This window comes from Nesoenas mayeri (genome assembly GCF_963082525.1).
Source record: "Nesoenas mayeri genome assembly, chromosome: 1".
In the NCBI taxonomy this organism is placed as follows: Eukaryota; Metazoa; Chordata; class Aves; order Columbiformes; family Columbidae; genus Nesoenas; species Nesoenas mayeri.
The window spans coordinates 66,298,943-66,312,689 of NC_137541.1; the positions used below are offsets into that span (position 1 = coordinate 66,298,943).

At 41.9% G+C, this 13,747-nt stretch overlaps 1 protein-coding gene across 1 annotated transcript in view; it reads right to left on the minus strand.

Moving 5' to 3' along the window:
- The window catches only part of TMTC1 (transmembrane O-mannosyltransferase targeting cadherins 1), a gene marked incomplete at both ends in the record, with an annotated part of 146,172 nt that overhangs the window by 12,264 nt on the left and 120,161 nt on the right, over positions 1-13,747 (minus strand). The window contains 2 exons of the mRNA XM_080350116.1: positions 807-915; positions 8,197-8,340. Coding sequence (XP_080206242.1) covers positions 807-915; positions 8,197-8,340 — 253 coding nt within the window. The remainder of the gene's footprint in view (positions 1-806; positions 916-8,196; positions 8,341-13,747) is intronic.

Consider the following 13,747-nt stretch of genomic DNA (forward strand, 5'->3'; position numbering starts at 1 on the left):
GTGCCTCAATTTCCCTTTTCCTCTGCACGGACAATATTTCACCTCACAGGGACCTTGTAGAAATAAATTACCTAACTACAGAGAGTAGAGAGAACCCCAAGTAATGAGCATGGGGAACAAGCCGGAGAGGAAATGAGTAATCCTGCCTTCAGAGTGCAGCCTGGGCTGTGCGCAGTAAATAACGCCTGGGGGCACATATTGAACAATGAGGTTAAATAAAATAGCGAACAGCTGCTCATTAAGAGCAACATGAAGCTGGCGAGCCTTCACACCCTGTGTATGTGATCATCTACCACAGTAATTAACGGCCATAACCTGATGTGTGCATGCGAGGAGCAGAATTTGGGCTGCGGAGGCCACCTTGTTTCAGACATTTCCTAGCTTTGGAGTGATTTATTACAAAATCTCAAGGTTATCTATGTAGGCGTGTGTGTATGAGAGGGAAGCGCTCGCCTATTCTACTGTCACAACATTCCAAGTGCGATGGATTAAGACCTCGCCATAGACGCGGGGAGCTGCAAGAGAGGGGTATTTACTCACAGCTTCAACAGTGATTTAATTCAGAGCCACGCCATGTGGGTGTAATTAATCACTGTGAACGAGTCGCTTCCTATCCTGGAAAACTCATCTCTAAAGCAGCCTGAGAGCTGTCTGCAGACAGCCACAGATCCACGCTTTCTGTCGCTGCACACATGCGAGGCGAGGGTGCTCCCCAGCCCCGCGATGCGCGGGATGTGTCACGGATGGATGCTGGAGCAGTGCCTGCACCCTGCAGAAGGCACAGGAGCTCGGGCCATGCCCGTTACCTGTTCAGCCAGCAGCGAGGCCAGGCTTGAATAAGCATCTGCGAACTCTGGGCCGTACTTAATGGAGTCCCGCAGCAAGACTGCGGCTTCCTCCTTCTTCCCTTGGGACCTGCAGCACAGGGAAGGAGGGAGAAAAAAGAAAGAAAAGTTCCCGTAAGCGCATATTTAGGTCATCCCACTGATTTAACTGCTTTAAAGACATGTGAAAGCCCTTAGCTTTACCTTTTCAACAAAAGACTAAACGATTCACTCGTGCCTCCTCTCCATGGCGTGTATACCCAGTATCTCCTCAGCCCATCACTGTTTCTGTACGTTATTCCCAGGAGCTGAGAGGACACTGGCTTTAATGAATCCGCTGTTTGGTCTGCTACAAAACACACCCAAAATAGCACATTCCTCAGCCCTGCACACTGAAGAATGAAAGTATTGTATTTTGGCTGCAATGCAATCAGTACAGGGCACATGCTCTGACTGTTGAGTCACAACAACTAGGTTTTTGTACACTTCTCCAATCATACTCTACATCTCCTCTCAGTATTTCTCTTTACGGCAAATACATCACCTTCTGCATCATTCATCCTGTCAGGAGTTAAAGATACATGAAAGACAAGATAGCAAAAGTGTCCCCAGGTACAAAGTACTGCACAAGACCCTCCCAGAGATGTCCTTGGGAAGTTGTGTGGTCTATGGGCATGATGCTGTTGGGGTAACACCGGGTTTGCAGTCAGCTTCTGGAGGTCTGGCCCCAGTCACTTCACTGAGGCACTGACTAACCCAGGAACAGGACATTTACTCTCACTTCGGTAGGTTGTAGACACCAAAACTTCTGTATTTTCCTAAAAAAAACCCACCTCAAAGTCTTTGCATGTTCCTAGACGACGAGTGCTGTCATATATCTACTTACGACTTACTTAAATTAACACTTTGAAATTCATATATTGCTAAGTTAAATCTGCCTAGGATGTCTAAATAATTCCTTAGCAAGTCGATCATTAGGCTAGAGCAGTCTGTTCTACAAATCCTAAGGATTATGAACAAAGGTAGTTGAGAGACGTCTATGCTGATGAGCTAGACTTTTTTTTCCAGCATTTTTCTGCGTTTACTGCCTTGGAAAAAGGAAAAGGTTTCCTGAACAAAAATCTAAGCATGTTTATTTATTTGAGCTACAATTTTTCTAGTATCACACTGTATTTCTTTCTTTAGAAAAATGAGAAGGTTTCCTGAACAAACATCTAAGGATGCTTAGCTGGGCTGGAACAACATTCTCCTTATGTTGGGTGTAGAAAGAATATGAATAGCAGTGCTTACAAAAAGAAACAAAGGGCTCTGGGACACAGAAAACATGGGAACACCTTGCCACTTTGGCCTTAGATTTCATCTGAGTGACATGGTCAAGTAACCAGATCTTGTTTATAAGGTGCAAATTTCAGCTGATAATATATGTGGCTTTGCAGATATTTTCCCTTTCTAGTTGTGTAACTGGAAGAATATTTTGCCTGTGCGTTAAGCTAAGTAAAACCAGTTGTGCTAGTCCTTTTCTTCTTCCAGTGGTGTTCCATATAAATTACACGAATGAAGCAAAACCAAATAAAGAACCACTTTTCTCCTACACTAATTAAAGACTAGCTAGCTTGTCAATTTATAAAACTTTTGGATCCCTTGGCTGGAGTTTCATGACACATTTTTATAAATCAAAACCAGATGACTGCTTTATAAAGGTATTGATGTTTGGCAAAAAAATGTAGGAAATGCCAGCTACAGAAATAAAAGGATTAAGTGATCCACTCAGCAGTAGTAAAAGCTCCCATTAACCACAAGCATGCACTCTGAACATGAGGCAGCCCTCTTGATTACTTTTTTTTTTCAAAATGGCTTTTTTTTTTCCTTTTGATCCAAGAACAATGTTTGTCTCCTGAAAGTGGGGGTAGAGAGGGAAAGATTATGGCGTCTTTTTATAGGACAGACTGAATTACATTGAAAAAAGCAGATCCAGTAGTTTCTCAGAGGGCTCAGGCCTGCGAGATACCAAGCGCTCTGGCCAAGCACTTAAACGCGTACTTAACTTTTATGTATGCAAGTTGAAAATTAATTACCAGCTGAAGTGCTTTCCTGGATCAAGGCCAACGCGTTGCAAGATTGAGGCCGTTGCTTACATAAATCTCCTGCAATTTGGGAGAGCGCAGAGCATTGGAAGAACAGTCCAATACACTAATTTACCGTAAACTGGGGATCTAGAGCAGGAAAAGCTAGGTAATGTGTACCTTCGCTACGACAGAGAGAGGAACAACTTCAACTGACACGTGGAGTCTAGGATCACTTAATCCAATTTTTCCCCAAATTCTGTTGCCTTGCAATGCCCTCTCTTGACTCCCTCTTGAGCTCCCAGCCTTCCCTCTACAAGTGCTCAAGCCGAGGGCAAGAACAGCTCTTTCCACCAGAAGCATCCCTTCCATATTTTTGCGAGTGCCCCGCAGTTGGAAAAGCATCAGCCAAAATCACCCTGCAGAAGTCTGGCGTTGCACGGGGCTGTGTGTGGGCTGTTAGCGCTGAAGTAAATTTCATTTGCAACAGAAAGAGCAACCTAGGAATTAAAGCTCGAGAGGATTTTTTAACTTTCAAGATTTGCTTTGTTTTGTGAAGTTAGTTCGGCTGCATTAAAAGCAGAAACACAGAACTCAACAAGGGCTCCGCAGCTGTTCTGAGCATCTCATCTTGGTTTCACAGCACAATCCAAGGGGAGCCTGCAGTGTCTAAGACTGTCTGTCTGAAAGCAAGCCTCTAAGCCTGTTCGATTCCCTGGTTTAAAAGGGATTCAGATAATTTAGATGCACACCTTTGCCATTCATCTATACCAAAGTGGGTGAGCAGGCAATACACTGCAAGGCAGGGCTGCTTTTCAGAGGGACCAAGTCTGATGGGAACCTCAGAAAGTTCAACAAAAGCATAAGTAAGTCCTGCGCCCGGAGTGGAATAACCCTGTGCATGAACATAGGTTGGGGAATGACAGGCATCCTGGTGGACAACAAGTTGACCATGGGTCAGCAACGTACCCTACATAGCAAAGGCGGCCAACAGTGGGTCCGGCGAAGTGATTCTTTTCCTTTACATGGTACTTGTGAGACCACATCTGGAGCGATGTCTGCCAGAGTTGGGCTCGCCGGTGCAAGAAAGTCATGGATTTCCCAGAGGAAGCCAAACAGAAGGCCACTAAAGAAGGTCAGGGCTAGAGCACCCGTTGCACTGAGGCTGAGTGAGCTGTGCCTGTGCAGCCTGGAGAAGGTTCAGGGGTGACTTCAGTGCTGCCTGCAACTACCTGGTCAGAGGACACAGAGAAGCCAGAGCCAAACTCTTCTCAGAGGTGCACGATGACAGGACAAGAAGCAACAGATCCAAGTAGAAACATGGGAAATTCTGGTTAGATATAAGGAGAAATATTTTTCAGCACGAGGGTGGTCAAACAGTGGAACAAGCTGCATGGAGAGATTGTGGCATCTCTGTCCTTGGAGGTGTTTAAGATTCAGCTGGACACAACCCAGAGAAACCTGATCCAATTAGACTTGCTCTGAGCAGAAGGCTTGCTCAAATGATCTCCAGAGGTCTGTTCCAATCTACGTTATGTTTTTAATCTACTGTAAATTTGACACTGGCAGAGGTGGGATTTTTTGTTGTTGCTTTGTTTTGTTTTGGTTGGTTGGTTTTTTTGTTTGTTTATGCTTTGTTTTGTGGGGGTTTTTGTTGTTGTTTTGGTTTTTGTTTTAATAAACAGGCTACAATATGAACGTGATACTGACAGATAACTACAGCACTTCATGCAGCGCAGGATATCCTAACCAGAGACCATCCAGAAAGCCAGATGCAGTATCACTGAGCACTATCACTCACTTGCCTCTTTGAGTGGAAGGGAGGAATGTTTCAGTCTCTGAAAGATCTTAAATCTCAATACACGTAATAGCTATCTGATGTTTTCCAGCATCTTCAGGCAGTTACACAAGCCTGTGTCAGCACATTCACATACACACATATCCAGTAGCCTGTACTGGAGAGGGCAGACAGTCCTCCTTCCTCTGCATAGATAGGTTTGCTAAACTTGAACTAAATCACAAGAACAAATGCACAGAACACCTTGTGTGTTATTCTACATTCAGAAGAGAATCATTCCTTCAAAAAAACTCAATATTTTACTGGGTATAGTTTCTAGGCATTTCATTTTCCCCTCAAAAATGCAGCCATAACACTCGCAAAGCACGTAAGAGTTTTGAGGCTTTTCTTCATAAGAAATAGTGTACTGAATGTTGGGAGTGCTTGACATACGGATAGATACAGTACTGCAAATAAGTTGTCTCCCATCCTTCCTCCAACAGAATGCTGAGACAAATATTTACTTCAAATGTTCATAATATTTTATTTCTTGTCTCTTTACAGAACATCTCACAGGCTATAAATTTGTGAGGTATTCTGAATGATATTTATCTTCGTTTTTCAAGCTCAACAAAACTGAATCTATATAAAGGAGCTAAATATTGATATAATGGGAAACTTCAAAATAAAACACAAGAAAGTAGCATCAGGCTGCTGTGTGTCACTGATTACAGATCACAAAAGTGGAGAAAGAGATTTATCGCTTTCAGGTAGGCCATCTTTTGGGTCTATTTTAACTAAGAAATCTGTTGGCATTGTTTAATTATCTACTCTCCAATATTTATATTAGGCAAGAAAATGATGACATACAACTTTATTTTAGGAGATGTAAACAAAACCAGAGGCTTATTCAGCCATTACCCTGCAATGCTTCCTGAGTACATTCATCTTCTGGCACATAGCTGTCTTCATTATGTGCAAACAGAAAATGGAAACATCCTTTTACATCTAGGACTTCTGCAGAAAAAAAAATCTTTAAAATTCTGCCATGTAGTCCTCAAACCAGATTTTTACTCAAGCTTAAATCACAAGCAATGGATGCTTAAATAGAGAGCTTATTTACATGGAATAATGAGAGGCAGATTCCCATATGGGAATAGCAAACCCATCCTCCCAAAATCTTGGAGTTCCCCTTTCTCAGCACTCCAGAGGAGGTGAAATCTAATATCCACCATCAGATTTCCATACTATGAGCAGGGATGGGCATAAAGAACTTGGCAGAATTCAACCGGGAATTCCCCATGCCAGACAGCTTTGTTACATGAATCAGCACAAGAAGTGCTGTTACCCAATGTGCCTCAAACGTTGCTGATTTGGATTTTCCTGATCTGCACCATGCACTGAAGCCTCTGCAAAGAGGACAGAAAATGCTTTTATGGCTTGACCATCTATTCTCTCTCCGCCATATGTTTAAAAATCAAAACACTCTTCATGATGTCTCATAGCACAGCCAGAAAGTAATATCTGCCTGTAATATTCTGCAGATTTTCATTTATTACCTGGATTATACTAGCATTTAGTGTCTGCAGAAAACTGGTTGCCCTATATACATATGCATGAAAGGATAATTTGGAGAGAGAGGTAGAAAATACAAATAAAGACAAAGTTGTAGCAAGGGGGAGCTTGAAATCTCTGCCTCGTTCCTGTCTGGTCATCCTACAAGTCGCCTCATGCAGCAGCACGGCTGATGATCTCTTGTACGTTGATGGATGATCCAGGAAAGATCCTGGCAAAGGGGTTTGGGCTATGTTTTAGGGGATATATTAATATAGGATCCGCCTGCACAGAATCTCCTTTATGTACATGCTAGTCCCTCCACCATGAACTCTACCTAATTTAGGATTTTTAAAATCCTAACAGGAAGATGAGCCCACCCAGTTTCCATTATAATTAATACTACTGGTGTGTTCAGATGCACTAGGTTGTTTGGGAAGCCTAAAAAAAAAAAGTCTAGAGAATATGAGCAAATGGCTCTGGGAAAAGGGCAGGTGGAACCTGAGTGCTTTATTTTAATTAGATTAGCACAAGCATCACACACTTGTAACATACTGCAATTATAGCACCACAGAAGGATGCAGAGCACATACACGCAATATCTTAACTATCACATTAGGAAAAACATGACATATTGCACAGAAAACAAACAGCAGTTCTAAGAGATTTTCCCACATGTCTCCTTTGTGCTTTGCCAGTGCAACAAATTCAGTTTATATGCATCTGTTGGGTCATAAGAGCCCATCAACAGGCCAGATTTAAGCATTATTGACATGGGATGTCCTGGTGCTGCTTCTGGCTTACATTCTTTTGTATTAATATTTTATATTTAAAAAAAATCACAGAGAATAATAACTAAGGCAAACATGATGGATTAAAAGGACAATATGTATATTTAAACAGCATTGCCACCTAAGATTAATTTCAATCAACCGAATTCGATGAATAATACAAAGACCTTCCATTTCTCTTGCAATAAGACTGTCTTTACCATTTTCCTTTCTTTCTAGTATTTCCAGTAAAGCATTCATCTACTTTTTATTTAAGAATTACTCAGCTGCAATATTCTTACCCAAATCTATCAAGTTTACTTGTAATATTATTCTGATAACTTTGCTTTTACGGATGTAGTTTATGCAGTTCTGTCAGCAAATAACATACTATCCTCACAAAAACAAGGGGGTTTTTGCTGGTGTGAAACAGTAATGCATGGGTAGAGATATATATATTTTTAATTGCACCCCAAGTGGATCTTATCATACTTGCAAAGCTTCTTGTGTAGATTTAAGTCCAGCGTTTAGATATGGTTAGCCAAATTAATTCACATGATTATGATTGTCTGCTGTTCTCCTTGCTCAAGGCTGACACTCTAAATAACAATGAGTGAAATTATAAGCTGATTAACTTGTTCTCTTGCTCAGCAGAGTAACCGTAGAGGGATGTAAAACCAGTTTTCCCCTCGATTGCAGACCCACCCCCTCTGCAATGGGATGAACCTTCTGCTGGCCTCAGCACCTCAGGGTTCGCTGCTTATGCCTAAACTAGGCATCAACCTTCCATACAGCTAATGAGGAGAAGTGGGAATGTGCAGAGGGGGATTTGTTGGATCTGTGTTGTTTATTAGATCTGCATCACATGCCTGTCTTGGGAGAACATGGCTTGCTCCACTGGAAAGGCTTATACCGCTCCATTGAGATGGGAGTCTCAGGTGACTAGTCGGGTTTAGGCATCTCATTTTTTGCTTCCTGATTGGGAACAAGTGAATTCCCTCCAGCTGAAGCACAATTGTAAACAGCACCTGAAGTGATGTGGTGGACAGTATAAGGATATTCAAACTAAGCCTCACCTTTGTGCCAGAAGTCTTGACCACCAGTAGGAAATAATGCCATTCCTTCACCACTTAGCAGCAAAAACTACTTTGCTGATGTGTGTAGAGAGAATGTGAATTTCCTTGGTGCCACTTCCACATTCAACTTACTTGAGCAGGTTGCCAAGATTGAAGAGAGCTCTGTTGTGCTGAGGGTTTAACTGAAGGGCCCGTCTGTAGTAGTCCTTTGCCTCCACCACATCTTTGGTCAACGTCCCCAGGTTGTTGAGAGCACTTGCGTGACGAGGGTAGAGTCTACGAAAAACAAAATATCAAGTTACAGACACTCATTAATGGACATATAAAGCTGAGGTTACTAATGCTGCCACCACTGCTGTTTAGCACTTGGTAAAGCAAAGGATGCTGGCGAGGAAACACTGTTTTCCCTTCACTTGCTGCCGGTCCTTATGGGATCCTGAGGAACCTTTTCAACTCCCAAAGAAACTGCAAATCAGATCTTCTCCTACAGTTCCTGCATGCCTCCAGGGCAAAAGGGAACACTGAACAGCTTTGAAAGCCTATTTTACCCTCCAAGCAAAAGGCAAAGTGACTAAAGCAGCTTGAATGTCTTTATTCAAAATGTTTTTAAACAAGCAAGAACTGTTTTGTCAAAAATATGTTTCCAATGGAAGTATGTTTTGACACGTAAAGAAACCAATACAACACTGTTCAAATTGATCTGGGTATTTTTTGTTGTTATTTGTGTTTGTGTTTTTTTTTTTTTATAAAGTGCAAAAGGAAACTTGAAATCAGCTGTTGGAACAATATTTTCAGGATCAAGCAAAATGCTAAGAATATCTGGAAACAGACTGCTTAACGCTATGAATTTCCTAAGCTTCAAGTTGTATTTTTTCACCACTTGGTTCAGTTCTCCTTTTCACTCATCTGTTGATCTTTACATCTACCTGTTTCACTTGCAACACTACATACTGGGCACACTGCATCTCCATTAAAATTTGCCATGAATTAAGAAGCACGTTGTGGTCCAATTCTCAGACAAAACTGTACTCCTACGTTAATATTTTCATTTGTACGTCTTACAACAGAAAACTCCAGAGGTAAAAGTGATCCAGGGCAAGATTAACACCCAGGACCCTTTGTGTCATAGATGGGTGAAAACTAAAGTTCATTACATTAAAGAAATAAAGCTGTGGCAGCAGCCCATGGGAGTCCCAGGCAAGCTGGGAGACCAGCTGTGTGTCTGTCTGCTGCTCTGGTATGAGATGCTGCACAGGCGCTTGCCCACTGAACAATTCCCAATGATTATTTCATTCACGATACAGAGGAAGAAGCAGGTTAAAGATGGTCAAGGCTTTGGTTTGAGAAGATCTAGTTGCAAACCCTGCTGCCAGTACAGATTTTCTATTTTGGACCAGGACCAGTCATCTGACATTTCATTGCCTTAGGTCCCTGTTCATGGGAAAGTGATGTGGATAATGATGTTAAAAGCAGTTGGCTATGATAGCCCAGGGTACAGCATGAGGAGGGGCATTTAAAGGAAGAAGAAAGGATTAAGATTCTATAATACAGTCTAACTCTAAAGTTTGCAACTGGTTTTAATATAAGACCTTCCACGGTGTTTTTGTTTGTTTGTTTCTTTTTGTGTGTGGTTGCTTTTTTTCTTTTTTTTCCCTGGAGTTTTTCATTATGTCAGTTCAGCCCTGGGATTTTCTGTGCTGAAGTACCATGAATAATTTAGCATTTTATACACTGCTGCAACATTTGTATCATTCACATTTTCGCTCCACTGCACATAAGTGATTCTGGCAGCATCTTCCGTGGGGGTGAAGCTGGGGAGATGAACACAGTGTGAAGCACGAGGGAACTCCAGGAAGAGTGGACATGCACTGATAATAAAACCAGGATGTTTCCTACAACTAAGCAAGAGAAAAGCCCCAAAATCCTTTTTCCACCCAACACCAAGCTTAGTTGATGACTATTGCAAAGCCACATAGCCCAGGAGACAGCAGTCAAGGATGCAAACACTTTTTTAAAAAAACTTTGCCTGTTATACTGACAAAAGATAAATGTAGCGACCACCACTCAGTAACTAACAACTGTGGACTCTGTCAACATCCCTCAGGTACAGATAAACATCCCGTCTCTCAGAGGTAACCACTCCTGCTGCAGGCTCTCAGGTGCAGTTCACATGTCTCAAATGTCCGCATTGCCCCATGTCTGTTTGCCCGCGCTACCTGCACTCCCTGCTCAACTGATTTTTGAAGAATTCCCTAATTGATCTTGTCACAGAGGAGCAAAGAATATGAAATCTGAGGCCGGGCTGCAGATGGCACAGAAACAGCATCACTTTCCATCACTGAAGCGACCCAGTGAGCCTGCACGTCTTGGGATGCGAGAGGCTGCCTGTGCTTGGAGAAACACCAGCTGAAGACAAGATAGTCACAAGGGTATAGTGCTGAGTCTTGACCTTGGCCCTAAAATCCACTGTCTATCAAGGCTAAGCCTTCCCAGCTGAAGCAGCCTGGGAGAAATACTTCCCATAGCAACAGCAGGGGAGCAATGGGAGGGACTGGCTTGCTTGCTCTTAAGCACTTGGGATGCAACTCTGTGAGATAACATGAGCAGGACCTGGAGCGAAAAACATCCTATCTACCCTAGGCAAAATGACCAAGGGCTTAGCTTTTTTCCCCACTTCTTCCATGGGATTTTGACATAGTTTTGGACCAAAAAAGAGGTTTGGGAGTTATATTTTTGAGGTCTTTTTTTTCCAGTTGGCTATGATAAAAGCCATGCACTACTTCTGTCAGTACTCACACATAAAAACAGCTCTAATATCTGACATGAAGTCACTTGAGTTATGAGTGGGCAAAAGTATTTCAGGCAGTTCTTGAGAAAGTCAGAAACAGATTACCATTTTACAGCCCAAAACCTGATGATTTTGCTTTCAAACGTTCAGAAATTAATTCTATTCTTGGCCTCCAGTGCTCCCATGACATTTTAGGCCCAGGAGATTTGCTTGCACCAATTTTGAGAGGAATGAAAACTCAAGATTAAAAAAGAGAACTGATTTCACCTTTAAACTGCACAGTTCTGACCAGCAGCTCCATAAATACACTTCTAAGCTCAGCACTAAAACCTCCTGACAGCAAATCACAGGATGCAAGCACATCTCCCATAGATTCTGGGCTCTATTTCTTGTGTTTTACATTTATTCATTACATCTCATTGCCCTTTCCAAGAAATGTAAGTGAAAAAAAGAACCTTAAGCTTAAACCCGCTTAGCATCCATCCCAAAGAACTTCTGACATTTGCAATTTTACATATCCGAGTAAACGCTAAGAGATAAGGCAGTGTTGTTGGGGCTTTGCCATTAGGGTTCAGATCTTTATTCTTTTATTTGGAGTATTACTTCATTACGGTGGTAGAGCAAGATGCCACTCAATTCAGACCGGCCCAGAGCATAACCAAGCCCTAAGAGAGCATCACTTCTAATAAAGTAACGAGAGTTAGAGCCTGAGCCCATGACCATTCACACTGTTATACTATTAACACGATCCCTAACTGTTTAACACCAGCCTCATATAGTTCCCAGGAGCGGTCCAGGGCTGAGCCCAGACCAGGGTCTGGTCCCAAAAGCCAGTTTGGGCTCAGCCACTGTGTCTCAGAGGTCGCAAGCACTATCTGAATGTTTGCAGGTCAATTTACACCAATTGGCCTCAGGGCCAGAGAAAGGGGACTAGGCCATTTTTTATTCATTAATATGGATGATGACTAAAGGACTAATGGCCTTACTCAAACTGGCCTCTGTTCATGCACACCCACTGCTGTTAATAACAGCTTCCTGGGGATAAAACCAGAGCAGAAAAAAACTCTTGTGGCTGGATTTACAGGGTATCATAAAACTTGACCACAGGTGACTAATTAAAGCAACATTTACTCAAGAACTCTCAAAATGTTTCTGCAAAACTTGCAGATACACCACTTGTAAAATGGTTTGCTTTTTGCTGTATGTGACATTTTAATAAATGATGGCACATACACTTTTTTTTTTCCATTTTCATGGTATCAAGAGGTTTGTGCCATTTTTCAAGACATTTGGAATAGGTCCAAATGATTCCCAATGTCCACCTTGCTTACTTTGACCATAAGCTCTCTGATGTAAAGCCTGTCTCTTGCTCACATGGATTCATTTCTTGGAAGGGTCATAAACACATTACCAGGACAAAGAGCTCTCCAGTTAACCTCAAGTCTCTTCATGCCACAATAATGAAAATACTCAGAACCCAGGTCTTATTTTATAAATAGCCAAGACACTCTGAGGCTCAAGGAATCAGTTGTTGGAACATATATACCTTGTTTTGCAGCTTCTCTGAAGAAACAAAGCTTTCTATCTGGATACACATGGAGCTGTATTTTCCTTGCCACCACCATTGATAATGGTAGCAGTCTGCAGGCAATATTCTTCTTGCTATGCATCTGATTAGGTAGAAATTCCTCTAGGCTTCACCTAATCAAATGCAAGTGCTGCATTATTTATGAAAGAAAGCTGAATTTCATTAAACTTATTCTACAAGAAGCAGTGTATGTAAAAAAATCTGTTTCGTTCTTTCAGAAATCAGAATAATTTTATTTAAAAACCTACATTCACAGTTAATTCTAATAGAAGCCTTGAAATGGCAAAATTACTTTAAAAACAAAAAAAGGAAAACAACCCATAAAAGTATATTTTAAATCAGACCGGCATTTCATTTCTAAAGAGAAGACAAGTGGGATGTTTCCTTGTTGCAGAATGAATAATTCAAATGATTCCTCCAGTGCTGTATCTGCAATTGTCAGAATAAATTTAAGCAGCTTTCCCTTTAACTATTACAGGTATACACTGCACAAGAACTCCTGTTAGTAATTATTCTCACTTCTTTTAGGCTAGCAAAATTCCCTCTAATACCACTGAACAAAAGCCTTATTGACTTGCACAGTCAATAGATTTTCAGTTTCACAGGAAGATACCAGGCATAAAACATATACAGTCATCAAAATGCTGATGACCATTTATTTTGCTTTTTAATTTAATGCTTCTATCACCTGAAACATTAAAAGAAAAAAAAAGGAGGAGTTTTGTTTGGCAACATTTCTGAAATGTAAGACAAATCTAGGGAAAAAAAAAGGGAAAGGGAGAGAATTTGTTGTCATGGCTACAACCTATAATCCACCAAGAATTTTAATTCTTTTAATTCAGATGGAGAGAGATCACTTAAACAACTGGCAAGCTCAGTTTGCAGTCCTGCCTTTAAACAGCCCCAGGGCTGGCGCCAGAGGTGCTCAGGGGGCAAAAGGCATTAGCGTGACAACTCCCCACTCGCTCTTAAGAGCCTTATGTGGTTTTTGCACAGCCATGGCTGTGTAGGGGCAGGGAGCAAAAGGGTACAGGGCCAGACTAATGTGCAATTAGCCAAGGAAACTATCAGGGACAGCATGGAAAAGGCTGCAATGCTGGCTTTCAGGGGTCTGGGCAGCCACCCACAGCCACCGCATGATTCGCAGTCCAGAGCCAACCTCTCTGAGGCGGGACAGCCCTGAGATGTCACACGCTGGAGTGACACTCCCTGCCAAGCACAGGTGATAAACCTGTCAAAAGTGCATTCCCAGTGACTTATAACATGAGACCTTAAAGCCATTATAAAAGCTGTAAGCAACACTGGCC